The sequence below is a fragment of the Chiloscyllium plagiosum genome, unplaced genomic scaffold (assembly GCF_037043375.1).
Source record: "Chiloscyllium plagiosum isolate Xiang-an unplaced genomic scaffold, Cpla_swu_hap1 HiC_scaffold_16, whole genome shotgun sequence".
Classification (NCBI taxonomy): Eukaryota; Metazoa; Chordata; class Chondrichthyes; order Orectolobiformes; family Hemiscylliidae; genus Chiloscyllium; species Chiloscyllium plagiosum.
This window is the reverse complement of record NW_028270154.1, coordinates 49,362,698-49,390,136: the sequence shown is the minus strand read 5'-3', so window position 1 is coordinate 49,390,136 and position 27,439 is coordinate 49,362,698. Positions and strand designations below refer to the sequence as shown.

The window sequence follows — 27,439 nt, the reverse complement described above, 5'->3', positions numbered from 1 at the left end:
TATCTGTGTTTTGGAGAGACCATTCCCCCCACCACTCCCTTGTTAGGTCTGTGCCCCCCACCAATCCATCCTCCACTCCTGGCACCTTGCCCTGCCACCGCAAGAAGTGCAAAACCTGCACCCACACTACCCGCCTTACCTCCGTCCAAGGCCACAAAGGATCCTTCCATATTCGACAGAGATTTTCCTGCACCTCCACACACATCTACTGTGTCCTTTGCTCCCTATGTGGTCTCCTCGACACTGGGGAGACAGGACGCCAGCTTGCGGAACATTTCAGAAAACATCTCTGGGATACACGTACCAAACAACCCCACTGCCCTGTGGCCGAAAACTTTAACTCCCTCCGCCACTCTACCAAGGATGTTCCTGCTCCGCCATCAAACTATAACAACTTGACGCCTGGAGAAAGAATGCCTCATCTTCCATCATAGGACCCTCCAACCACACAGGATCAAAGTGGATTTCACCAGCTTCATCATTTCCCCTCCCCCGAGCTTAACCCAGGCCAATCTTCCAACTCGCTACTGCCCTCTACCTGTCCATCTTCCATCCCACCTATCCGCTCCACCCTTCTCTCTGACCTATCACCTTCACCCCACCTTCATTTACCTATCACATTCCCAGCTATCTCCCCCCAGCCCCACCCCTCTCCCATTTATCTTTCAGCCCCCTTGGGCCATAAGCCTCATTCCTGATGAAGGGCTTATGTTGAAACATTGATTGTCCTGCTCCTCAGATGCTGCCTGACCTGCTGTACTTTTCCAGCACCACACTCTTTGACTCTGACCCCCAGCATCTGCAGTCCTCACTTGCTCCGAGTGTGTTGAAATGTCAGGAAACCAGAAGCTCAGGGACATTTTTTGGACAGGAGCCATTTGGTCAGTGTATGGTCCCTGTTGCCGAGTACCCACCCTTGGCCTTACTGTGGTTTCACAAATACGGGTGGTACAGCAGAATTTTGCTAACATTATGATGGTTAGCATGATAACGGCATTGACATGCATGATATATTCCTATGGTCACACATCAATTGGAAGCTGAAACAATGGGAGCCTTTTCAGTTCTCACACAGGCCAGAGTGGACATTCAACACTGGCAGAACAACCTGCATGCTGGTAATAGCTCTCTTCACCATGAAGAAACTTGTAATTGTAGCAAAACGATTGTGCTTGCTCCATCTTCTTCTTTCTGACAAAAAAGAATGAAACATAATTTGCTTTCTTTGAATGGAGAACTTTAGTGAAACCCCTCACTCAATGCTCACTTAGTCACTGTATCTATCTTCTGCTGAAGCCTGGAAACAAATAGTTACATAAAGGTTCATGGGTACCATCAGGTCTATAGTTACAAGCTGTGCAGTCTTTGGCCCTCCTCTAAAACTGTAGTTATAATTGCAACAAGTGACAAATTTTAGTGAGAAATCGCCATTGAAACATAGACATCTCACACACTGTCTCCTGAGCTTAGGCAGCAGAATTGTTCTTTGAACACAATAGAAAGATGTGATTTCCTGCTTAGAGCACTTCTCATCTTTCACCCTCTCCTGGCATCTTGTTCACCCTGCATGGCTTCTGTACATTCTCCAAATACTGCCAGAACCAAGGGAAATGTTAACGGGTACATCCACAAGTGGGAACCTCTGGCTTGTCCAGAGGTCTTGAAGTTAGATAAAAATTCTTCAGCACGTACTACTTCCTGTAGACTTTTGCAACTCAATGTTCATGAAATCATTATGACAGAGAAAATCAACAAACCCCTCAATTTTAAGTAGTTGAATGTTGTTTTAAATAGTTCTTGCATGGAAGCTCAACACATGTTCAGCATAGCAAAGGTTAAAAGAAGTGCATCAGCTGCAGTATTATGTCCAAAATGATACCGCTGACATCGAATTAGAATCGTAATAATCTGCCTACTCGGCATTTGTCTGGCTGTGTCCTAATGCCCTGTAATATGGCGTTTGGTATAATTCACCTCAAAATTATACATGTGCTCTCTGTAGATGCCCATTTGAAGTTCCAATGGCACTCGTAACAAAACAGACAACCAATCCCAATTCCTTGCTATTTGTTTTAGTGAGGCTTATTAATCTTAAATTGAATTGAACATGGTTTCTCACTGTTTCTTGCCTTGTTCACACACACCATGGCTTTTTGTGGGCTCTGTACTGGATGCAAAGGATTAGAGAAAGTATGCACTGAAAGACAACAAAAAAGTTATGGGCAGTTATTGGAAAGATGAAAGGTGAGCAGTGTTTTCTTGTCACTGACTATAAAATCTGACATATACATTATAAGTATCGTTCGATCAAGGTACACTCACCATATTTTAAACACAGGTGCCAATAGCAGCTTTTAAAATAAACACAAGAGAAAGTAATAGTTATATACATGAAAAATATTTTTGGGCTATATTCTAACAGATTGTAGAATTTATTGTGCATAAAAATGAATAGTTTACAAGAACAACTCTTTTTATGTTGATGGTGTTTAGTGCTCTTATAAAAGGTGTTATTTTGAAATACCTCTTGAGGTGCTACTATTGGAATGGTTTCAGTCAGAACTTCTTGTAGATAAAATAATGGAAAATTTGAAATTGTGTGACAGTCACATTAGGGATAAAAGGATAACAAGGGAAAGATTAGGGCCCATTAAAAACCACAGTGGTAATTTGTGCGTGGAGCCAGACGATATATGCAGAGTTCTAAATGAGTACTTTGGGTCCGTGTTCACTAATGAGAGGGATAATAATAGAATAGAAATCAGGAAGAAGGTCTGTGATACAAATAAAGAATTAGCACAGACAGAGAGGAGGTTTCAAGTGGTCTGGCAGGATTAAAAGTTCGCAAATCTCTAGGGCCAGATTAAATATATCCCAGGCTGATGAGTGAAGCAAGGGAGGAAATAACAGGAGCACTTGCAAAAATTTTCAATTCCTCTCCAGCCACAGGAGAGGTGCTGGAGGGTTGGAGGACAGGCAATCCAGTATCATTATTTAAGAAGGCAGGAAGAAGTAAAGCAAGAAACCACAGGATTGGTCAATCAAATCTAATTGTTGGGAAAACAATGGGAAGCAATTGGAGAGGTAGAGATTAATGAAGTAGGCAAAAGTGAGGACTGCAGATGCTAGAAACCAGAGTTTAGATCAGAGTGGTGCTGGAAAAGCACAGCAAGTCAGGCAGCATCCGAGAGCAGGAAAATCGATGTTTCGGGCAAAAGCCCTTCATCAGGAATGGAGGCAAGAAGCCTCCAAGGCGGAGAGATAAATGGGGGTGGGGTTGGGGGGGGAGGCTGGGGAGAAGGTAGCAAAGAGTACAATAGGTGAATGGGGGTGGGGATGGAGGTGATAGATTAGAGGGGAGGATGGAGCAGGTCGGTGGGAAGGGAGATTGGCAGATAGGACAGGTCATGAGGACAGTGCTTTGAAGAACAGGCAGAATGGTTTTATTAAGGAGTCATCATTCTGACCAGCTTGAGTGAATTTTTCTAAGAGCTGACCAGGTATTTACATGAGGGCAATGCATTTAACATAGTCTACTTGGACTTCAACAAGGTTTTTGATAAAGTCCTGAATGGGAGACTAATAGCAATGGTGAGAACCCATGGGACCTCAGGATATTGGGCAAATTGGATTGGCGAGTGGCTGGACGCAAAGGGTGATGGTTGAGGGTTTCTTTCTGAATGGACATCTGTGTTCAGTGGGGTCCCACAGGGGGCAGGTTTGGGGCCCTTACTGTTTGTGGTTTTTGTAAATGATTTAGACTTCAATGTAGGATAGTTGATACAAATATTTGAGGGATGACAAATAGTAAGAAGGATAAACTTAATTAGGAGGACATACTCAGGCTGGTCAAATGGGTTCATCAGTGTCAAATAGAATTCAATCTGGATAAATGTGAGGTGACACACAAGGTCAAACAATGAAAGGAGATACATGATGAATAGAGATACAGGACCCTTGAAAGCACCAACAATTGCTTAAGATAGCAGACAGGTAGTTAATGTGGTTTAAAAGGTATACGCTATACTTGCCTTTATTAGTTGAGGCAGAGTGTTTAACAGCATGGAGGTTCCACTGGAACATTAATGTAAATGAAATGATGTTTAGGTCACAGCTAGGGTATTGCATGCAGTTCTGGAATCCACATTATAGGAGGGATATGATCGCACTGGAGAGGGTGCGGATGAAATTACATGGATGTAATAGGGCTGGAGAGTCTCAGTTATGAAAAAAGATCGGAGAGACTGAGGTTGTTTTCCTTATAGCAGAGGAGATTGAGAGGGACATGATCGAGATGTATAAAATTATGAGAGGCATAGATAGGGAAGGCAGGGAGAAACATTCCCCTTGATGGAGGGATTAATGACTGGAAGCATAGATTTAAGATGTGGACAACAAGGTTTAGAGGAGATGTGAGGAAAATCTTTTTTAACCTGTATGTGGTGGGAACCTGGAACTCACTGTCTGCAAAGGTGGTAATAGCAGAAACCCTCATAACATTTAAAAAGTATTTAGATGTGTACTTGAATGCCAAGGCATAAAAGGATATAGGCTAAGTGCTAGAAAATGGGATTAGCATAGTTAGATGGTTGTTTTTGACTAGCATAGATGCAATGGGCTGAAGAATCATGTAATGTATTGTAGATCTCTAGTATTAAAATAAAGTCTCCATAGTTTCACTAGACCATAGAGAACTTTCAATGTTTTAACCTGAGGTTCACTGCACCTCAAGTGAGGGGTGTGATTGGGAAGGAGATCCTATTTCTCTTAATATGTCAGTCCTTCCATCTCAAGAATTATTCCTGATAAATCTTTGCTACATTCCCTCCATAAGCAAAAGAACATTCTTCCTCACATGGGAGATCAAAACAGGATGGAAAGAGAAATATTTTGTGAACCCACCTTTTCAATCTCTGCAGGCCATCTGATCTAGGAACAACCACCTAATGTCAGGAATAAAGTTTGATGATTTTGATCCAGTGACAGTGAAGGAAAGGTATTAAAGTTCTAATTTCAGATTGTGTGTTGTTTGTTGGGGAACTTGCAAGTGTGGATGTTACCATGTCTCTATTATCTTAGTCTGTTAAGGTGGTAGAGATTACAAGTTTGGAAGATATTATTGAAAGAAGCCTAGCAAGTTGCTGTAATTCAACTTGTTAATGGTACACACTGCTATCTGTGCATTGGTGGTGAATGGAATAAATATATATGTTAGGAGATGAGACACCAATCAAGTGGGTGGCTTTTTTTAGATGGTGTTGAGCTTGGGAAATGTTGTTGAAGCTACACTCATCCAAGCAAGTAGAACATATTCTATCAACTTCCTGACTTGTGCTTCGTAGCTTTGCAAAGTGAGGAAGTGAATTCATTGCTCAGAATTCCCAAAGTCCTATATGCTCTTATTATTTATATGGCTGCTTCAGTTAAAATTTTGACCAATGATAAGGATGTTGATGGTGGTATCTTTAGCAATGTTAACAACCTTAAATGTCAATGAAAGACCTTGCCAGGCACTTGTGTGGTGAAGATATTACTGCCAGTCATCAGTCCAAGCCTGAATGCTATCCAAATCTTGTTGCATTATTGATTTATAACATCAAGAGTTATAAATTGTGCTGAACATTGTGAAATCTTTAGCAAATTTATCTACATCTGACTTTATGCAGGAAGGAAGGTCATTGAGAACACACTCTTCAGCCTAGGAGACTATCCTCAGGAACCCTTGCAATGACATGTTTTTATTCCTATTTTTAAGATTCCATTCTCTTTCTGCTGCTATACATGCTACCAATTAAGAAAACTGAAAGTGAATAGTCTTCTGAACTTGGCTAGGCATTGTAAGTTTTCACGAGAATCTGATGAAGAGTGACTTGGTTGATTCATTTGCATGATTTTTCAGCACATATTGTAAAATATTTAATGGATAGAGCTGGCAATTAGTCATTAAAATATCTTCCATATAGATAACAGTACAATAGAGAGTATCTTATCTATATCCAGTTTTTGTTGAAGTAGAGTGCTTATACGATGGAATTAGAAAGGACATCCATTATAGTTAAGTTGTTAAAATTTCACATTTTATATCTTATAAAGAGATATACTACTTTATTTCTATATCTTTCAGTTTGTTGGATATCAGAGATTTATATTCTGTTGTGGTTCTGTTCGCCGAGCTGGGGATTTGTGTTGCAGACGTTTCGTCCCCTGTCTAGGTGACATCCTCAGTGCTTGGGAGCCTCCTGTGAAGCGCTTCTGTGATCTTTACTCCGGCATTTGTAGGAGGAATGCCGGAGGAAAGATCACAGAAGCGCTTCACAGGAGGCTCCCAAGCACTGAGGATGTCACCTAGACAGGGGACGAAACATCTGCAACACAAATTCCCAGCTCGGCGAACAGAACCACAACAATGAGCACCCGAGCTACAAATCTTCTCACAGACTTTGAACAGATTTATATTCTGCTTGATATAGCTTAATAGAGACTTTTTTTGACTTGAACATGTCTAACCAACTTGGTCATTTATGCAATACACATCAAGAAAAGCATACAAACACTCCATACTCACATGTTATTGACTTGATTTAAGCAATATATATCTTGTGGCATTGTGATATGGGCTACAGTGGTGCATATAATTCTAATAATTATGAGAATGTAAATAAAATATAAATATAATCAAATTAATTCATAATTTTCCAGAGCATTTTAGCAAATCAGCTCTGTAATTCTGAACTACGTTCAGTAATTCAGTATACATGTAATGCTCTTCATTACACTTTTGAGAAGACTATAATATCGTGTTAATTTCAAATCAGGACTGTATAATGCAAGAAGTGAAAAAGTAGCAAAAGTAAGTTGATATATGATGTGAATAATAATGTGGATATTATTTAAAATCTTCCCCCAGCTCCACCCCCCCTCCAATTTATCTCGTAGCCCCCTTGGGCACTCCTGATGAAGAGCTCATGCTTGAAACATTGACTTTTTTGCTCCTCAGATGCTGCCTGACTGGCTGTGCTTTTCCAACACCACACTTTTTGACTGAATATTATTTAAAATAATTGCCATGAATGTAAACTGAATGTTGGATGTAATTTTAATTCATTCATATTAGTGCTCAGTCTGTGCTGTCCATTCGTGATGGTATTTTCTACATATAATTTTAATGTTAATATTAAGAAATGGGCTGTTTTTTCCCCTCTCCAAAGGTTGCTTCCTTTTTTTCAGCATGAACATTATTGGCTTTAGGTGAGATGTGACACAAATATATTGAAATAAAGAACAAAAATAGTGGAAATCAAAAATGCAACAGATAAATGTTAATGACACAAGTTCTTCATTTAAAAGGCATTTATAACAGATTCTTGTGATAGTCAGAGGCAAACACATGCCAGGAAAGTGTAATAAAAGATGTTATTTAAATTACACAAGGAGAAATTTGAAAGCACATAAAAGGCAATAATAAGAACAGTTCACTCATTGGGCATACAGTAACACAAATATGAAAAGAGAACAAAACTGCTTATCAGCATTATGGAAAGGTGTCCTAATAACATAACTAAGCTGTTAGGGCACTGTTGTACTCTTCTCTAGTCCATACAGCATTGGTTTCACATCCATATATGCAACAACAATTTCAGATCAGGTATTTTATCAAATGCAATCTCATAGTCTTACAGCAGTAGCACAACATTCTAAGAGATGCTAAATTTCACACAATGATTCTGTAGGCCTCTCAAAAAATGAAAACATCACAAAATGAGCATGTTAACATTACATATTCCTAACATCATTGCAATTACTTCTCACAGATTCACTCTTTGGAGAAGGTGAATGAAATTAATTGTTTCAAACAAAAGTTCCATTGTGCTGTCTATATTTATTACCTACAAGCAATATAATGATTTGAACATGTTACAAATCAATGAAGCTTAATTCTTCATTTACACTTCCAAGTATTTGTGTTTGCTGAAACGTTACAAAGATTTTCCTCACATCACTTCCAAGGGAGTTGCCAGAAAATTAGTTTGCAAATTAACATGAGTTTTCTACACATGTCAATTACTTGTCCCAGTAATTTGAAATTAATATATAGATTTTGTCACACAGGTTGGAGTTTCATTAATATCTGAAAATATATCAGTCACATAAAGAAACATAGGAAAGGGCAGAGTCAATTTACCAAATAGAATCTGTTCTACCGTTCAGTGAGATCATAGTTGATCTGTAAATTATTCCTTACACCTGCTTGGCCCCATGTCTCTCATAATCTTTAGATATCAAAAATTTATATCATTTCAAATTTAGTATGAATTATTGGTTTAGCATTAGCTGCTATTTGTGGGAAAGAGTTGCAACTTCCTAACAACCTTTTGTGTGTAGACATCTTTCCTAACTTTGCTGCTGAAATTCTGGCTTGAATTCTTCGGCTTTGTCCCTTAGTTTTAGATTCCATAATCAGCAGAAATAGCTATCCTCTACGTAGCCTATCAGTTCCCTTTAATACCTTGTCAATTTTAATCATCTCAGCCCTTAAGTTTGTAAATTATAGGGCACTCCATTACTCATATATTTATTAATAGCAAAGGTGATGGAATGAAGAGCTATATATCCAAACTGCTAATGATACAAAGGTAAATGACATTGTAAACTGTTTACATTGAAGTATAACATTAGAAGGAGAAATTCATACATTAATGGGGAAATAGGTTTCAATGTCGGCAGGTGAGAAGGAATCCACTTTGGACCTGAAAATACTGACCTGGAATAAATCCTAAATGATGAAAAGCTAGAAATAGCAAAAATACCAAGGAGACTAGGAGCTTCATTTGAAGACATCATTAAATGTGATGGACAAGTACATAATACATTAAAGAGACAAATGGAATGCTAGGCTTTATATCTGGAGAACTAAAATATGGGGATTAGAGGGTAAATAGAAGGCATGCAAAGATCTAGTTAGAAAATGCCTGGATTACCTTATATAATACTAGCCACTACAACTTAAGATTATCCTTGGTTGAGTCCATTAGAATGACCAGAATGATAGTCATACTGCAGCAGTTAAATTAAAATGATGATTTCCGATTCTTCCACATTGAAATCCATTTGCAACATTTCTAATAATTTACTTAAATCATTAATATCTCTTCATAATATGCTTCTGTCTATACTACTTACAATATTGTCACCTTGGTCATTGGCAAACTTGTTATGTGGCTATCTATCACTAAATCATTAATACATATGGGGTGTTAGGGTCCAAGAACAGGTAGGATACCATTTGTTACACCCTGCAGATAGAGGATGAGACCATACTCTTACTTTCTGTTTCTTGCCAGTGATTACATTTCCAAATATGTCTTCAATACCATAAGCTTCAATTTCAGTTAACTTTCTCTTATGAGAGACTTTATTTAGCATATTTTAATGTCCATATCATATAAATAATATCCCTAGATACTCTCTTTTCCCCTACATCCTTCACCTCTTCAAATATACAAATCAGACTAATCAGAAATGAACTACTTTTTTTATAAATCTGTCTCTGATCAGCTGGAATTTTCCAAAATGTTCAGTTATTCTAACTTACATTATACATTGCAGGATGGAAACATTTGCTTAAAGCAGCATTATGCTGTTGGTATACATCACTGTCAGTTATTACCAATATGGTTCACATTGTATTCTCCTTTGACACCAAAGACATTTGCCATATTGGCCAGGCAGGTAACAGACAATAGCACTGCCGTAGTGCTGCAAGCCTTGTGGAATGGAAGGAAGTGGTAGTATATGAAAGATTGTCCCCTTATTAACTTTCCAGTTACAAGCGAGAGTCATAGAGATATATAACATGGAAACAAACTTTTTGGTCCAACTTATCCAAACTGACCAGATATTCTAAATTGACCTAGTCTCATTTACCAGCAGTTGGCTCATATCTCTCTAAACCCTTCCTATTCATATACCCATCCAGACGCTTTTTCAATGTCTTTACCACTTCCTCTGGCAGCTCATTCCATTCATCATCATCCTCTGTGTGAAAACATTGCCCCTTAAGTCCCTTTTAAACCTCTTCTCTCTCACCTTGAACCTGTGCCCTGGAGTTTTGTGATTTTATAAACTTCTGTAAGGATACCCCTCAGCCTCTGTCACTCCAGGGAAAATAACCCCAGCCTCTTCAGCCTCTCCCTATCGCCCAACTCTCCAACCCTGGCAACATCCTTGTAAATCTTTTCTGACCCTTTTAAAGTTTAACAACATTTTTTCTTAGGAGGGTGATGAGAATTGAATGCAGTATTCCAAAAGTGACCTAACCAATGTCCTGTATAGGACAATATCTTCCGAACTCCTATATTCAGTGCACTGACCAATAAAGGCAAGCATACCAAATGCCTTCTTCACTGCCCTGTCTGCCTGTGACTCTACTTTTAAAGAACTATGAACCTGCATTCCAAAGTCTCTTTGTTCAGCAACAGTCTCCAGGACCTTACCATAAGTGAAGTTCTGCCCTTATTTGCCCTACCAAAACATAGCACCTCACATTTATCTGGATTAAACTCCATCTGTCACTACTCTGCCCATCGACCCATCTGATCAAGGTCCTGTTGCATTCTGAGGTAACCACTTCTCAGCTAAACAATTTTGAAATCCAATGTCATCCTCTCTCATCTCTCTTAAATAGTGGACTTATGTGCAATTTTCTGATCTAAAGCGATGGTATCTGAATTGAGAGAAATTGGAAGAATGCACTTAAAACCTTATCATGGAATCTATATGATTCTAGTTTTTGTCACTGTTCAGTGCCATTGTTTTCTCTATTACTGGTATTCTATTTTGGTTACTTTTTATAACTTTATTCCTCTGATTAAATTTAGCTTCCTTGAGATGTCAAACATGCTACCCTCCTCATATCACATCTCACAGCCTGGTCAAAATTTGTCCATGTCTGACATTACAAATGCTTTAAAAAAACTCTGAACTTTTCATAGTAAACAAGTACTAGTCGTGAACACTGAGCAGCTGTATCTTGCATTCTTACAGTTAAGTTAACATGTTGCTTGTACAGAATTCCAAAACAGTAATTAAAATTTGTTAGGATGGAGCCAATGGTTATCTCAGACAAAATCATGTTCTTTAATAGTAACTTCTGTAATTAAAATAAAAATAAAAAAGTTAAGAATTTGGAACACTGTTTTACCATTGCTACAAAGCTAGAACCTGCTCAATTGAGTTAAATAAATATTGGAGTGTTATACATCAAGTCATTTCTTGCTGGGCCATTATTTTTGATTACCCTTGTAATGGTCATGACAGAAACAAACATTAGAGGTTAGTTTATTTATGTACTCAATATTGTACATTTAAAAATCATTTGAAGTTTAGAAGGAGATTAACAGTAAATGATTTGAGTAAAATTATAGCTCAAGTGTCTGAATTATGCAACTGACTCATCAAACAGTTTATGTAATCTTTTACATAAGGATGCTGCCCCCTAGCTCGTCCATATAATTTTACCATCAGTCATAATATTGAGCTACTTATACATCTTGAGCATGGGTAAAAAAAAATGTATTGTTTTGGAAACTTTTTTTTTACAGGAGCAGAATTTCAGCAAATTATACACTAGATAAATTAATTACCTTAAGTTGTGCTTCATAGAAAAAATTTCTAAAAATTCTCAAAAAAGTATACAGACTAAAAAAATGACCACCTCATTAGGTACTGTCAGTTGATAATAAGCGATAGATTTTGCAATTTTATTTTACTCATAATACAGTGAAATTAATGTCATTCTATGTATATTTGAATTTATTTGTTGCTATAAAATTGATGAATTTAACACTGTTTCTATTACCTTTCTAAAGTGCATCGTTTTGTACCATTATCGAGCCAATGTAATATACATTTTTCTAGATTGAAGCATTTCAGATTGACATAAGTAACTAAGCAGCACATGTAACTCCACATAAAAACTTTTCCCACTATGCCACAAAGAGAATACCCTCTTACTATCTCAATAACCTCAAATGTCTCAGGTGATAATTAGTTCTGATATTACGACAGCATCTTTCTGAATATTATCTATTCCTCCTATCTTCATATTTTCTCTGATTTTATTTGTTTAATTTTTAATATCTTGACTTCATTTTTTGGCAAATACTGCTTATTGACAAAGTCTACTTAATATTGAAAGATGAGTTGGAGATTAGGCACTTCCTCAGCAGGTAATATTTCCCTTTGCTTTTGCATGTACCTTGATGGTCAAGATTACAGTGGTATTGGTGGAGGTCTAAGAAGGTCATCTGTCCACTCTTTTTGAGCTGTAAATGGTTTGTAGGATAGGATGAAATGAAAAATAAAGAGAAGAATGTAACTAAACCTGGGGTAAAAATCTATACATTCATACATTGTAAAATTAAATGACAAATTGACTATAACAACATGAGAGTTCTACTCCTTTAAGAATTGTGTGGGATCAAGTAGAACATGCACATAATTATTAATTTTCTGAACAATGCAATCAGATCAATCCAGCAAGATTTACAACTGCAAGTGGCAAATTCTTCTGTAAAGATGTTCACTTACAATATTCAGAAACTCACATTTCTTATGGCTGCACTTAGTTAGGATCAGAGGAAGGAAGAAGGGCTGCTCGAATCTCTCTCATTTTGTGATGTGCATACATATTGTGCAGTTTGTTGACCAGCTGTGCCACTCAGTGGCAATCCAGATGAAGTCTTAGCTGATAAGCTACATGTGCTTGTCCTCCGCATCTGGTCAGGTATGAAGGTTGACATTGTTAAATTAGTGTTCCTGAAATCACCATATTGTTCCTGATTTTCACCAGTTGGCATTATAGATAGTTCAAATGAATTCAAGTCTACAAATGATGGTGAAAATTTAAGAGAGCTCTCATCGACTTTAGAGAAATCATCTGTTTGTTTCTGGAACTGGTCAATTTCGATTTCATTGTCCTCCTGCATACAGAGGAAAGACAAAACAAAAAAAAATAATTAAAGTAATTTGAAATAATCAATGAAACAGTTAAACATATGAGGAGTTCACATAGTTTTCGAAAAGGGGAAATGATTCTAAAGTTAAACGTATGGTGCAGAACATTTTCAGACTTTGTTTGGGAGAGTCCATAAAATGCAGTTTACTCCCTCAGTACAAACAATTTACCAAGACATGGCATTGAACTTCAGATGGATAAAGTTCAGTTTTATAAGGGCTCATGTAATAGTGGTTGTAACATAGGAGTAAAAGAGATTCTGGGGGCATAAGGGAAGGATATTTCCCCTTGCTGGAATCACCGGGAAAAATATTTTCTTAATTGGAAATTGGTCATACACTACTGAGAGGTGAAGAATGTCATTCTCTTGGAGGAATAGAAGGTAAGTGATTGAAACTGCGCCAGTCATAGGATGGTGAAGGTACAGATGAATGTCAAGTGTATCTCAACACACATGCACCTTATATGCAGTTGAATATCTAGAGGCATGAATTTCTCTATTGGACAGATCCTAGCTGGAAGAGCACTTCATTCCAATTAGTTGTATTTACAATGAGGTGCAAATACATTCATATAGGCTTCCTGACACCTGCAATCAGGTGGATTGGCTCAACATTTATGGTCAGATAAATTGATTGCTAAAGTTTACCCTGACGTTAAGATTCAGAATTTGTGACTCTCACTCAATTAAGTCCCCCGGCCATATTTATTCATGCGTCCTCGAGAACCAGAGAATTCCACCCACTGTTTCAACATTAAATAAATATTGCATACATCATGAAGGTTAGTGATTAGTAAAACCGTGGCTTTAAACATGTTGAAAATACTGAAAGTCTGTTAGTATACCCCAGAATCAGTGAACTGTATCTTTCAGTCCTTCAAGAAATAGGGAAAGTTAATATGGAAATAGAAATCCAGTTGAGAAAATAAATCTTCAGTGAGGAGATTCTGTGGATTGCAAAACTACCAAATAGAGGGCTTAATATTATGGACCAACTATAGGGAGGAAAGCAGGGTTCCACCTGTAAACAGGAGTGTCAGACCATCAGTGCAGTACTCACCACCAGCCTACCTACCCAGCTATGCCATGATTTTACCAATTGTGCAGGTTCTGACAAGTGCAGACCAAGTCAGGCCTTCAATTTTGCCTTCCCACGACAACTTTCTCCCTTTCTTTGTCCAACAGGTCCATCCACCTTCCTTGCTTGGACATGCCAGCCCAGCCCCAATGAGAGCCCAAACCTACCTGGGAATGGGGTTCTTCCTCCTGTGCCTTTTGCAATTCTGGCATTAGCCACCAATCCTGATGTTGCACAGAGCTGCTGGCCTAGATAAGAGGAGACAGGATTTCTTACTGCAATTGGACGGAGGGCTCACCTCACTAGTTAAAGGGTGTCCTATAAAAAAAAATGTCGGGTGTGCAAAGTGAGGGTGAAGTTTAAAACTTTGAGCTGGGGTGAAAACAGCCAACCTTCCAGGTATAATTAGATTCATTTTTGCTATTTCTAAGGGTAATTAAGTCATATCAAAGAAATTCAGACTCATTAATCCAATTTCCTTAATTGAAAAACAAATGGCATCAATAATTAGAAACAAATTGGAAGACAATATGTCTTATTATGTAGCTCTGGAGGGTGTTCAAAGGTGATTTACTAGAATGATACCAGCAATGAGGGATTTTAGATACAAGGAAAGATTAGTGAAATTGGGCTTATTCTCTTGGCATCAGAGAAGATTAAGAAGTTACCTTATTAAAGTTTTGATAGGGTAAAGAAGAATGTTTTATTTCCACTAATTGGCATGTTAGTAACTTTGTGGTCACCATTTCAAGATTATCAGCAAGAGAGCAAGGAATGATTTGAGGTGAAACAAAGAGTTGTTAGGATTTGGAATGTACTGCACAGGAGAATGGTGGATGTGAATTTCTTAGGTGATGCATAATATATATTTAGAAGTGATGAATTTAGAAGCCTATGGAGATAGGCTGAAGAATGCAACTAGCTGGGAATCATTTCAGGAGCTGGTACAGATACATTGAGCTGAATGGCCTCCTTCTGTAAAATTCTATGATTCTATGAATAAAATGCATCCAGAAGGGATAGAATTTAACTTAGCAATCTCATTTTTCAAACAAGTTGTACTCTGATTAATAGAAATTACATAATAGTATTCAATATCTAAACTAGCAAAAAAAAATTAAGTGGAAGAATCTTTAGTAAACTAAGGGTGGAGAATAAGGGTGGAGAAGAGAAAGAAAGAATAGAGGGTCCTAACAGCTGAAAATAGGAGGCGGTAGAGAGTTAAGCTTACACATGTTCCTCTTCACTTTCAGGGATAAACAAATTAAAAACTTGATGCAGCATATAATGACATCAAACTCAACTGAAATTAAGACCATTAGACCATAGGAAATAAAATCAAGGGTAGGCCAATTGGTCCCTCGAACCTGCTCAACCATTCAATTGGTTCAAAGCTGATCTGACATTCCCCACATTTCCTTTCCAGCACTTTCCCCATAACCCTTGATTCCCCTACTGATCAAAACTCTATCTATATCAGCCTTAAATATATTTGAGGACTCTACCCTGACAGCTCTCTGTGGCAATGAGTTCTAAGACTTACAACCCTCCAAGACAAGACATTTCTTCTCATTTCAGTTTTAAATTGGCACCCTTTAGTTTGAGACTCTATCCTCTGTCCTCGATTCTCTCATGAAGGGAAACATCCTCTCAGCATTTTACTGTGTCAAGTTTCTTAAGGATCCAATATGCTTCAATGAGATCACCTCTCATTCGTCTAACCTCCAGTGAGTAGATTATATGAGGAGAAAGTGAGGTCTGCAGATGCTGGAGATCAGAGATGGAAATGTGTTGCTGGAAAAGCGCAGCAGGTCAGGCAGCATCTAGGGAACAGGAGAATCGACGTTTCGGGCATTAGCCCTTCTTCAGGAATGAGGAAAGTTGGTCCAGCAGGCTAAGATAAAAGATAGGGAGGAGGGACTTGGGGGAGGGGTGTCGGAAATGTGATAGGTGGAAAGAGGTCAAGGTGAGGGTGATAGGTCAGACTGGGGTGGGGGCGGAGAGGTCGGGAAGAAGATTGCAGGTTAGGAAGGCGGTGCTGAATTTGATGGATTTGACTGAGACAGGCTGGGGGGAGGGGAAATGAGGAAACTGGTGAAATCCGAGTTCATCCCTTGTGGTTGGAGGGTTCCTAGCCGGAAGATGAGGCGTTCTTCCTCCAACCGTCGTTTCGCTGTGGTCTGACGATGGAGGAGTCCAAAGACCTGCATATCCTTGGTGGAGTGGGAGGGGGAATTGAAATGTTGAGCTACAGGGTGGTTGGGTTGGTTGGTCCGGGTGTCCCAGAGGTGTTCCCTGAAACGCTCCGCAAGTAGGCGGCCCGTCTCCCCAATATAGAGGAGGCCACATCGGGTGCAAAGGATGCAATAGATGATATATGTGGAGGTACAGGTGAATCTGTGGCGGATATGGAAGTTTCCTTTGGGGCCTTGGAGGGAGGTGAGGGGGGAGGTGTGGGCGCAAGTCTTGCACCTCCTGCGGTTGCAGGGGAAGGTGCCGGGAGTGGAGTTTGGGTTGGTGGGGGGTGTGGATCTGACGAGGGAGTCACGGAGGGAGTGGTCTTTACGGAATGCTGATAGGGGAGGAGAGGGAAATATATCCTTGGTGGTGGAGTCCGTTTGGAGGTGGCGGAAATGGCGGCGGATGATGCGCTGTACATGGAGGTTAGTGGGGTGGTAGGTGAGGACCAGTGGGGTTCTGTCCTGGTGGCGGTTGGAGGGGCGGGGTTCAAGGGCGGAGGATCGGGAAGTGGAAGAGATGCGGTGGAGGGCATCGTCGACCACGTCGGGGGGGAAATTGCAGTCCTTGAAGAAGGAGGCCATCTGGGATGTGCGTTTTTGGAACTGGTCCTCCTGGGAGCAGATGCGGCAGAGTTGAAGGAATTGGGAGAATGGGATGGCGTTTTTACAGGGGGCAGGATGGGAGGAGGTGTAGTCCAGGTAGCTGTGGGAGTCGGTTGGTTTGTAGTAGATGTCCGTGTTGATTCGGTCGCCTGAGATAGAAATAGAAAGGTCGAGGAAGGGGAGGGAGGAATCTGAGACTGTCCAGGTGAATTTGAGGTCGGGGTGGAAGGTGTTGGTGAAGTGGATGAACTGTTCAACCTCCTCGTGGGAGCACGAGGCGGCGCCGATACAGTCATCGATGTAGCGGAGGAAAAGGTGGGGGGTGGGGCCAGTGTAGTTGCGGAAGATGGATTGTTCCACATATCCTACGAAGAGGCAGGCATAGCTGGGGCCCATGCGGGTGCCCATGGCTACTCCTTTCGTTTGGAGGAAGTGGGAGGATTGGAAAGAGAAGTTGTTCAGGATGAGGACCAGTTCAGTCAGTCGAAGGAGGGTGTCTGTGGAAGGGTACTGGTCGGTACGGCGGGAAAGAAAGAAGCGGAGGGCTTTGAGTCCTTCGTGATGGGGGATGGGGGTGTACAGGGACTGGATGTCCATGGTGAAAATAAGGCGTTGGGGACCGGGGAAGCGAAAATCATGGAGCAGGTGGAGGGCATGGGTGGTGTCCCGAACGCAGGTGGGGAGTTCTTGGACTAAGGGGGACAGGACGGTGTCAAGGTATGCGGAGATGAGTTCGGTGGGGCAGGAGCAGGCGGAGACAATGGGTCGGCCGCGGCAGTCAGGTTTGTGGATTTTGGGCAGGAGGTAGAAGCGGGAGGTGCGGGGTTGTGGGACTATGAGGTTGGAGGCGGTGGATGGGAGATCCCCCGAGGTGATGAGGTTATGGACGGTCTGGGAGATGATGGTTTGGTGGTGGGGGGTGGGGTCATGATCAAGGGGGCAGTAGGAGGAGGTATCTGCGAGCTGGCGTTTGGCCTCAGCGGTGTAGAGGTCGGTGCGCCAAACTACTACCGCGCCTCCCTTGTCTGCTGGTTTGATAGTGAGGTTGGGGTTGCAACGGAGTGAGTGGAGGGCTGTGCGTTCCGAGGGTGAGAGGTTGGAGTGGGTGAGAGGGGTGGGGGAGTTCAGGTGGCGGTTAATATCGCGGCGGCAGTTGGCTATGCAGAGGTCGAGGGCAGGTAGGAGGCCAGCACGGGGTGTCCAGGTGGATGGGGTGTGTTGGAGGTGGGAGAAGGGGTCGTCAGAGGGTGGGCGGGAGTCTTGGTTAAAGAAGTAGGCGCGGAGGCGAAGGCGGCGGAAGAATTGTTCGATGTCACGCCGCGTGCTGAATTCATCAATCCGGGAGCGTAGGGGAATGAAGGTGAGGCCTCTGCTGAGGACTGATCTTTCATCCTCAGAGAGGGGTAGGTCTGGAGGGATGGTGAAAACACGGCAGGGCTGGGAGCTACGACCTGGTGTGGGGCTGGAGCTGAGTGTGGGGGCGGGGTTAGGTCTGGGGGCGGGGACGGAGATCGGCGTGGGGGCGGGGTCAGGCGTATTTCCCTCCCCTCCCCTATCAGCATTCCGTAAAGACCACTCCCTCCGTGACTCCCTCGTCAGATCCACACCCCCCACCAACCCAAACTCCACTCCCGGCACCTTCCCCTGCAACCGCAGGAGGTGCAAGACTTGCGCCCACACCTCCCCCCTCACCTCCCTCCAAGGCCCCAAAGGAAACTTCCATATCCGCCACAGATTCACCTGTACCTCCACATATATCATCTATTGCATCCTTTGCACCCGATGTGGCCTCCTCTATATTGGGGAGACGGGCCGCCTACTTGCGGAGCGTTTCAGGGAACACCTCTGGGACACCCGGACCAACCAACCCAACCACCCTGTAGCTCAACATTTCAATTCCCCCTCCCACTCCACCAAGGATATGCAGGTCTTTGGACTCCTCCATCGTCAGACCACAGCGAAACGACGGTTGGAGGAAGAACGCCTCCAACCACAAGGGATGAACTCGGATTTCACCAGTTTCCTCATTTCCCCTCCCCCCAGCCTGTCTCAGTCAAATCCATCAAATTCAGCACCGCCTTCCTAGCCTGCAATCTTCTTCCTGACCTCTCCGCCCCCACCCCAGTCTGACCTATCACCCTCACCTTGACCTCTTTCCACCTATCACATTTCCGACACCCCTCCCCCAAGTCCCTCCTCCCTATCTTTTATCTTAGCCTGCTGGACCAACTTTCCTCATTCCTGAAGAAGGGCTAATGCCCGAAACGTCGATTCTCCTGTTCCCTAGATGCTGCCTGACCTGCTGCGCTTTTCCAGCAACACATTTCCACAGTAGATTATATGAGCCAACCAAGAGTTTTCAAAAACAAGTTGATTATGAATAAATTACAAAGATCTAGTACCTGAGTTATAAAACTACTTTTGCATAAATATGCTCCCAAAACTATTCATCATTGGTATATTGATCGATATAACTGGATCTTGCTGTCAATTCAACCAATTGTGCTTTTAAGGAAAGCCTTAACACAAAGTTACTCTTGAGTACTTAATAGAGAAAGTATCTGCAGTAGTTTCCAATTGCTTTCCTCATTGTTTTCTAACATTTTGAGTGGACAAAAAACCATCACCACACTTGCCAACTTTATCAACTCATCGAAATAAGTTTTAAAATCATTTATCTTTGCATAGAAAGATGTTGTGGATATTTATGTGTTCAATAATGTGATGAAACTGTATTAATATCAAAATAATTAGAGACAGCTTGGTACTTCTTTCATTTTAGCCTTGTATTTTACTTTAGCCTCTCTATGATATCAAATTCGTTAACATTTCAAAGGATTTCAGTAGAATTACTGTCTTAAAATAAGAACTCTCCTAAAATAGATGTATCTTGCAAAACGAAAGGATGATATGTTTTATTTAATTGCTTGTGGGATATGAATATCATTGTCAAGGTAGAATTTATTGCCTATTACTAATTGCCCTTGAGAAGGTGGTGGTGAGCTACTTTCTTGAATTGTTGCAGTTCAACATAGTTTAGCTACACATAGGGAATTCCAGGGAGAGATCGTTGCAAGTCAGGATTGCACGTAGCTTGGAGGGAACTTGCCGTCTTCAACAAGTGTTTTTTAAAAGATAATTAAATGGATGACCAATCAATATAAGAATAAAATTAAAATTAAATAACAATGTACCATAAGAGTAAGAGCTTTCATGTCAACATTTGCTTAAATCTTTGGAGTTTGTTGTAGCAGAAAACCTAGATTTCTAAGAGATCTGAGTTATAAGTATTACCTCTCTAGAAGAGTCTGATTTCTTTTCACCTTTCCACCAAATTTCGACCACAGCAGCGATGAAAGCCAAAATAACACCCAAAGCAAGAAAACCGAATGCTCCAGCAAAGTTTTGCAAATCCATCGGGCCTCCTTTCCCATGCGTCTTAATGTGACTTTGCAGATCACATTTCCCAACTTTGGGCCACCATTTCTGTTTTAGGGCATCCAGTTCACCACTTTGTTCCAGTTCTAGAAGTCTGAATTAAACATGCAGAAAAAGATGTTATTTATGGTCAATTCCATTCAGTGAGTGATATGATTCAATTACTTACAAATGACAATACACATTTATACTGCAGCTTTAACGTAGATAAATATCCCACAGCACTGCTTAAAAACATAATCAGACAAGAATTGACATTCTATGAAAGAAGGTGATTTTAGAAGAGGTGACTGAAAGCATGATGAAATAATTAATTTGATTTTAAAGAAGAGAGGGGAAGTCTGAGAGTTTGTATCCCTGACCTCAGAACCTAGATAGCTGAACACAAAGCTGTCAATGTTGAAAATGAAAGGAGTTAGGGATGCACAAATGGTTGAGTTCTGGTACAGTTATGGGGTGGAGCAAGATTAGAGAGATGGAGGGGGAAAAAGTGATGAGGAAATTTGAATAAGTCAAGGTTTTTTTAATGTGACAAAGGCATTGATTTATCAGATGAAAATCGGTTGAGGGAGATGATGGATCAATTTAGCAATAAAAGGAGGACATCTTTGCAATAGACAGGTTAAGGTGGTAGAAATTTAGATGAGGTAAACTAAAATGTTTATTCAGCTGTTATCAATGGCAACACTAAGTAAAGAACTGAAATTCATTGAAAGAGAATGAAGCTTACTAAGAATGGAACAAAAACAATTGTTTGTCATCCCAGTTTTTAAGTGGAAGAAATTGTAATTTACAATGCAAAGGCAATGGAGGGATCAAACAATACAATGATGCAGAATGGAACTGGTGTCAGCAGTGCTTTATTATGTTATTTGCCCTGAAGAGTTTTGCTTTTGTAACATATTACAGTGCCTTCTTTGTTGCTTAAAGTTTCATAATATGTTATTGCATTAATCCTGCAACAAACCACTAATTACTTGCATGAAAATTTATTAAAAATAAACCCGCAGTGCTGTTTTCTGATTGTGAAAATATTGTAAAAGCTTTGGAAGCCAGATTATTTTGTCATCAGGGTGATTTAAAGCAAAATCCATGCAAAAACCTTTGTTGTTTTAATATTTTGAAACTTGTGATGTGCTCTTGCAGGGAAATATGCATTACAGAGAATAAATCTAAGGAAAGCATTTGCTCAAGAAATTTAAAATTAGTACTTTGTTACATAAATATAAAATATACAAAACTTCCAAAGATATTATTAAGGATGTTAATTCAAATTAATTCATATCTATAATAGACCAAAACTCTGCTCTTAGGTCTATCAATATTTCAAGGTGGAACATTATACTAATTAAGTGATTTAAGATATAATTTTGAGACTTACTGATAGTCACGTTTATTATGGTAGAAAGTGAAACTGAGCCTGGGTGACATTTTACTTTCATTAGAGGTTTTAATCAGTGGAAAGGTCCTGAGAAATATTTTCACCATTTGAAGCACCTTACTATTAAGTTTCATAACCCTCATGTTATTATAAATAGATTATTAATTCATGTCATGTAATAAACTAATTATTCTACATTTTACTTGAATAAAAAACATGTGCTAAGTCTGCACTGCCAATCAAATGTCAGATGGAAGCAAAACTACACATAACGTTAGATTGACAGAGAGGATGTGCAGATGATTAATTTTAGCTATAAACAGAGTCAAATTTAGCAACTGGTCTCATTCTGGGATGACTCCAGAAGTAAAATACTCTGAATGCTTGATGCATTCTAACTATAAGTTCAAATCCAAATTTATGCTACTGTGACAAATATACAGCAGCATAAATGGGAAAATCTCATTTAATTTACCAATGCAGATGTGAAGAAAGGGTCATGATGAATATATTAAATTTACTGATTTTCGTAAGTGCGAAGACATAAATATATACATATATATGTAATGAATTAAACATGAACTATTTGATTTAACATAGCATTTCAACAATTGAATAGATATTCACATTGGTTAAATTTCTTTTTGAGTAACAATTTCATGTCTATATTAAAACCAATATGCTTCCTCCCCTGTTGGCCTCCCCTGATCCTCATCTTCGCTCCCTTAAAACCAAGGGATGCAGATTTCTTTGGATATGATAGACTACTGAATTAGGCATTCAGCATGTAAAACACTATTGTGCCCCATTTTTGTCTGCCAGAACTGTTCACTATCCTAGGATCATCTTGAAATGCAAAATAAACCACATATTCCTTTCTCTCCTGCAGATTATCTTCTCAAACCCCATTAATGTATGGTATACCTCCTCATGAAACCACGCCTGGATCTCATGTTCTGAGAAGAGGCTGCTGTTGCCTTCCATCATCTTGAAAATCACAACGGAATGCACAATGGAAAAGAAAAAGCTACAACATGCTTGAAGTGGGTGGGGTAAAAGTTGTCACCTGCGAGGGAGGGATCTGGCATTATAGCTACAAGGAATCCTTCAAAAGACAACACTAGTAGACAAAACATCCTCATCCAGTAAAGGTGAAACACACTTGCGAGTTCAGCATTCCTTACAACACTTATACATTAGCTATGTTGTGCAGTCTAACTCCGTGACCCAAGCATTGCTGACCATTGCCCCAGGCTTAACGGCTGAACCCCACTGACGTCTGTGCACTTGGAAAATTGGGGCCGAGTTGTCAAGGTCACAGTCACCTGCAATTGTCCCCATTGCACGCAACAGTGCAGCGGCTTCACACCTTGGCCCACTGACATTGTTTAAGGACAAGAATGGAATACTTTAACACTTTCAGGCATTTCGTGCTACACAGAAATTTGCCCCAGTTAATAGCAAGAGGTGCATATACAAACATGAGAACTTATTTACAATCAAGTGACAACTGTCCACCATTTTCCCTCAAATGTCCCTTCTTTCTTTCCTTCCAATAATGTTTCAATTCAGAACCTGGGTCCATTCACATGTGGGGAGGAGAGAGGCTGCTGCACAGTGGAACCCAGTTTCCTTCAAGCTTTGACTGGCTGACCCCAGGGGGTTTTGCATCTAGAGGGCCTAGTCATGCTGAATGTGTCCTTTGGACTCCTACAGGGCTGTGGGTAGCAGAGAGGGTGGAGTTAGAAGGCCAAGCCAGGGAAGGACTCTATTGGGGCCTGTATGTGGATCCTCTTCTGGTTGGTGCTTACTGGCATCACCCCGTCTCCTTGTGACGGAAGAGCACAGAGACAGATGTCAAGGTCCCTCATTCCTTTGTTTACTTTAGAGAAACCAGTGGCTAAGACAAAAGAGTTCCATCAGCATATCCAACAGACCCTGGAGCTGTCTGAACTTGTCTCTCCAAGGCAGCTGCCAACTTGTCTATGAAGGCAGTGAGATGGTTGCATTCCTGAAGCAATAGGGTTCCAGCTTTGCTGCAATCCTGTAGCTGTTGCATTAGGTTGCTCAGTCTTATCAACAAACTTGCCTGCTTCCCTCTGTCTGCTTGAGAATTTGTACGCAGTCACAAATGGCCAACAAGATATGGTTTTCTCCTTCCTGGGGTTGAGTAGGTGCCTGGTCTCTGACAGTTGCCCCTAGTGCCATCACTTTGTGGCATTTCTTTCTTGACCAGCTGTAGAGACATGGCAGCGAAATGCTCACCCGCATGTGCTCCTGACTCTAATCTAGAGAAATACCCGCTGAGGTGTTAGAATCTGAGCTGGTAGAGGGTACAGGGACAAACTTGCCTAAGCTTCCTCTGAGTATCTGGGCTCTCTGTCTCAGAGGGGCTGGAGAGGACCCCTTGTGGGTGACCCTCTTGGTTGCAACCAACATAGACATGCTGCTGGTACCTGTAAGACACAATAGAGATTGCTGGACTGTGGGTTGTAAATTCTGGTAGGGGGAGACATACGTTGATACCGGGATGAATGTAAGAATTACACAGGAATGAACAGTATTTTTTACTAGGCTGCCAGGGCACAAATATCTCTGCATCTCCCCAGGACCCTTTAAAACTTTTTAAAATTCACTCATAGGATTAGGGCATCACTGGCTAGGCAAGCATTTATTACCTATCCCTAATTGCCCAGAAAGCAGTTCAGAATCAACCACATTGCTGAGGGTCTGGAGTCACATGCAGGCCAGACTAGGTAAGGATAGCAAATTTCCTTTCCTATAGAATATTAATGAACCAGAGGGGTTTATTCCTGAGAATGAATAATGGTCATCATGAGACTCTTAATTCCAAGTTCTTTATTAAGTTCAAATTCAACCATCTGTCATGGCGGGATTTGAATCAAGTCTGCAAAATATGAATTAATAGTCTAACGATAACACCACTAGGCCAATGCCTCCCCAGTGCTAACCTGCTAGTCCTCACAAGATGCTCTCCTCATAAGATTTCAGGAGCAGAATGTCGGGCACCAAATCACCCGTCCTGGCTCTTTTAGCCCGATAGTGGGCTTTCTTCTCCTATAATGAGAGAAAGGGAGGCATTGAATGAGAGGAAAATGGTTGGCACAGCTGTTTGTGTTGATCCAGCTGGGGTGGAAAGATGATGACCTTACTTGAGTAAGTGTTTAGGCAGCGCAGGGTTAGTAGTCTGGGAGTGTTGGAGTGGATTAAAGCAAGTGAGAGGAGATGCTGCACGTAATAATGAGAATAGTACAGCATGAACATTAATGGGAGGTTGGTGCTTTAACAGATATAGAGTGAGTGTGAAGTAGAAGAGAGAAGATGGTTGCACTTATCTTTGCAAAGCAGAGAAGGCCATTGATCTGCTTCCTACATAGCCAAGAGTTCCTCAGGAAACCACAGAAAACACTCACCCAGGTGGTGATGTCAGACCAGGCTTTCAAAGGCCAGTGACATGGTCTCCCAGGTGGTGATGTCAGACCAGGCTTTCAAAGGCCAGTGACATGGTCTCCTCTGGCAGTCCTGGCAGAATAGGACAGTCCTCCTTTGCACCACCCTGTCCACCAGATACATGCGGTCCCTGCCTGCAAAGCAGGGAACTTTCCATTTGTTTGCTATTATGCCCACCAAACAGTGTGCAGCTTGCAGCGCAACTCCATGCCAGTCCCTGGTGGGTGAACAATGGACTTTTGAATATGGTACCAGCACCACAGAAGCCAGTTCATTCCAGGATATCCAGGTAGTGACAAGATCTTCCAGCTATGTTGACTGGTAGAATCAGGCTAGCATCAGACAACGGGAGTGCCTTTGGAACACGGTGGGTACTTAATGAGGTAATGACTTTGTAATGACATCATCAGAATACCAATTCGGCCTCACAGAGAGAAACCCTTGATGAAACCCAAAGAAAATTACACAGCCAAAATAGACCAAGGTTCAACCCATTATCTCCAAACTCCAACCCAAAGGCTTACTAAAAGGGCTCTTATAAAAGTCACAATATTTGTCCTATGTCACTGTAACAAAGATAAACTTTCTTTCATATGCCTTATTGAATGTCTGCAGCCTTTGGTAGGATTGACCACACTAGCATATTGTTCAGGACTGAAGTCACCTAGTTCTGTTCTCATCTATCTAATTGCAGCCAGAAATAGCAATAATATCATTTCTTCCCAATGCTGTACTCTTCCTTCTAGTGTTCCTCCCTCCAAGATTGGTCTCCTCCACTTGTTCATACACACATTCTCCTCAGTGACATTTCAAAAGGATAGTGTCAGTTTTCACATGAACTTTGATGTTAGTCAGCTTTACCTCACCCCTATCTCTCCTGGACAGAATTTAATCACTTCCTCCCACACCAAAGTTGAACTCTGAGGATGAGAAGGTGGGGATGTCATTTAATTGGGTGCAAGTTAGCAAATGATGTGGCTACTTCCTGATGCCTCCCCCATTAAGCCTTGGTGGGAGGTGGTAGAGGCTTTATTTGAATGCTAATTGAGACCCTTAAGAGGGCAGTTAATTCTCACTTAAGGACCTAATGTTGCCACCCTTGATGCACAAAAGACTCATTGCATCGGTAATCTCCCGGTTGGTCACTGCCTAACTGAGGTACCATTATTGGCACGGTGGAATATGGAAAGACTCCTTCTCTTACCCACTCACTCATCTTCTCAATCACAATCTCCTTGCTTTAGTTTAGCTTATCTCCTAGAGGGAGTTCAGGGAACTAATCATCTTAGTTTGTGAATCTTCCAAAACAGGATAATTGGAGATCTGCAAGTTTTGAAACTGTGAAAGTTTAGATTTTCAGATATATGAAAAGTTCATGTTGGCAGTCTTGGAAAGGCCTCGTAAAATTGTTTGCACACTCCAAGGCAAAGAAATCAGTTAAGTGCAAATTTAAAGAGTTGAAATAGGGTGTAATTTCTCTTGATTTGAGATTCTGTAACTGATAGGTTGCTGAAAATTTAATTTGCTGTAGGATTTAAGATCATTATGTCTTTTAAACACTGGTAGCTATATTGGGTGTGGGTGCTTGCACTCCCTTTTTGATTTTCTAAAATACCTTCTTCTCTGTTTTTGGTTACACTTCAGTCCCACGCCCCTGATCTTTGAGCACCTGGTACGCTGTGGGGTGGGCAGGTCTGAGGACCTCTTCGTGGGTCTGCTCCTGGGCCTGGCCAAGCTAGCCATAAACAGGTCCAGGCAGCGGGCTATGGAGGGGGTCATTAGGGCCGATTCCTTCTCCTCTTCCGCGGTTATATTACAGCCCGGGTGTCTCTGGAGAAGGAGCACGCAGAGTCCACCTACACCCCTGAGCTGTTCAGGCAGCAGTGGGCGCTGCAAGGAGTAGAGTGTATTATTTCCCCGTCCAATTCTATTTTGATTCAATCCCTGTCTTCCCCTTCACTGTTTGATCACACAGCATTGCCCTTTAATGTGAAGGGCACTGCTTGTCACTGGCCACTTGGGTGTTTCTTTCCTTCCTGGTGATGGAAAATGAATAAAGAGTCGTACACCTTGTGTCTTTCACTGTGTCTCACACCTGCACACACGAAAGAAAAAAAAACACTGGTGGCTTGTTTTATCTGTTTTTCATTTGTGTAATGAACTTTTGTTCTGTTGTTTAAGAAAATCTGCAGCATTTTGTGAATTTGTCCTA

At 41.0% G+C, this 27,439-nt stretch overlaps 1 protein-coding gene across 6 annotated transcripts in view; it reads right to left on the bottom strand.

The window, feature by feature from the left end:
• Positions 1-7,297: 7,297 nt before the first annotated feature.
• Positions 7,298-27,439, bottom strand: part of LOC122556682 (glutamate receptor ionotropic, delta-2-like) — a 530,324-nt gene continuing 510,182 nt past the window's right edge. For 3 of the 6 annotated variants that reach the window (XM_043703715.2, XM_087995371.1, XM_087995372.1), the window contains 4 exons: positions 20,232-20,469; positions 14,262-14,342; positions 12,606-12,980; positions 7,298-12,323 (listed from right to left, as the gene is read on the bottom strand). In XM_043703715.2, the coding sequence (XP_043559650.1) occupies positions 12,633-12,980; positions 14,262-14,342; positions 20,232-20,469 (667 nt within the window). In that variant the 3' untranslated portion in view covers positions 7,298-12,323; positions 12,606-12,632. Of the gene's footprint in view, positions 12,981-14,261; positions 14,343-20,231; positions 20,470-27,439 lie in introns of all 6 variants that reach the window. The other 3 variants (XR_015759755.1, XR_015759754.1, XM_087995370.1) reach the window with 3 other exon arrangements.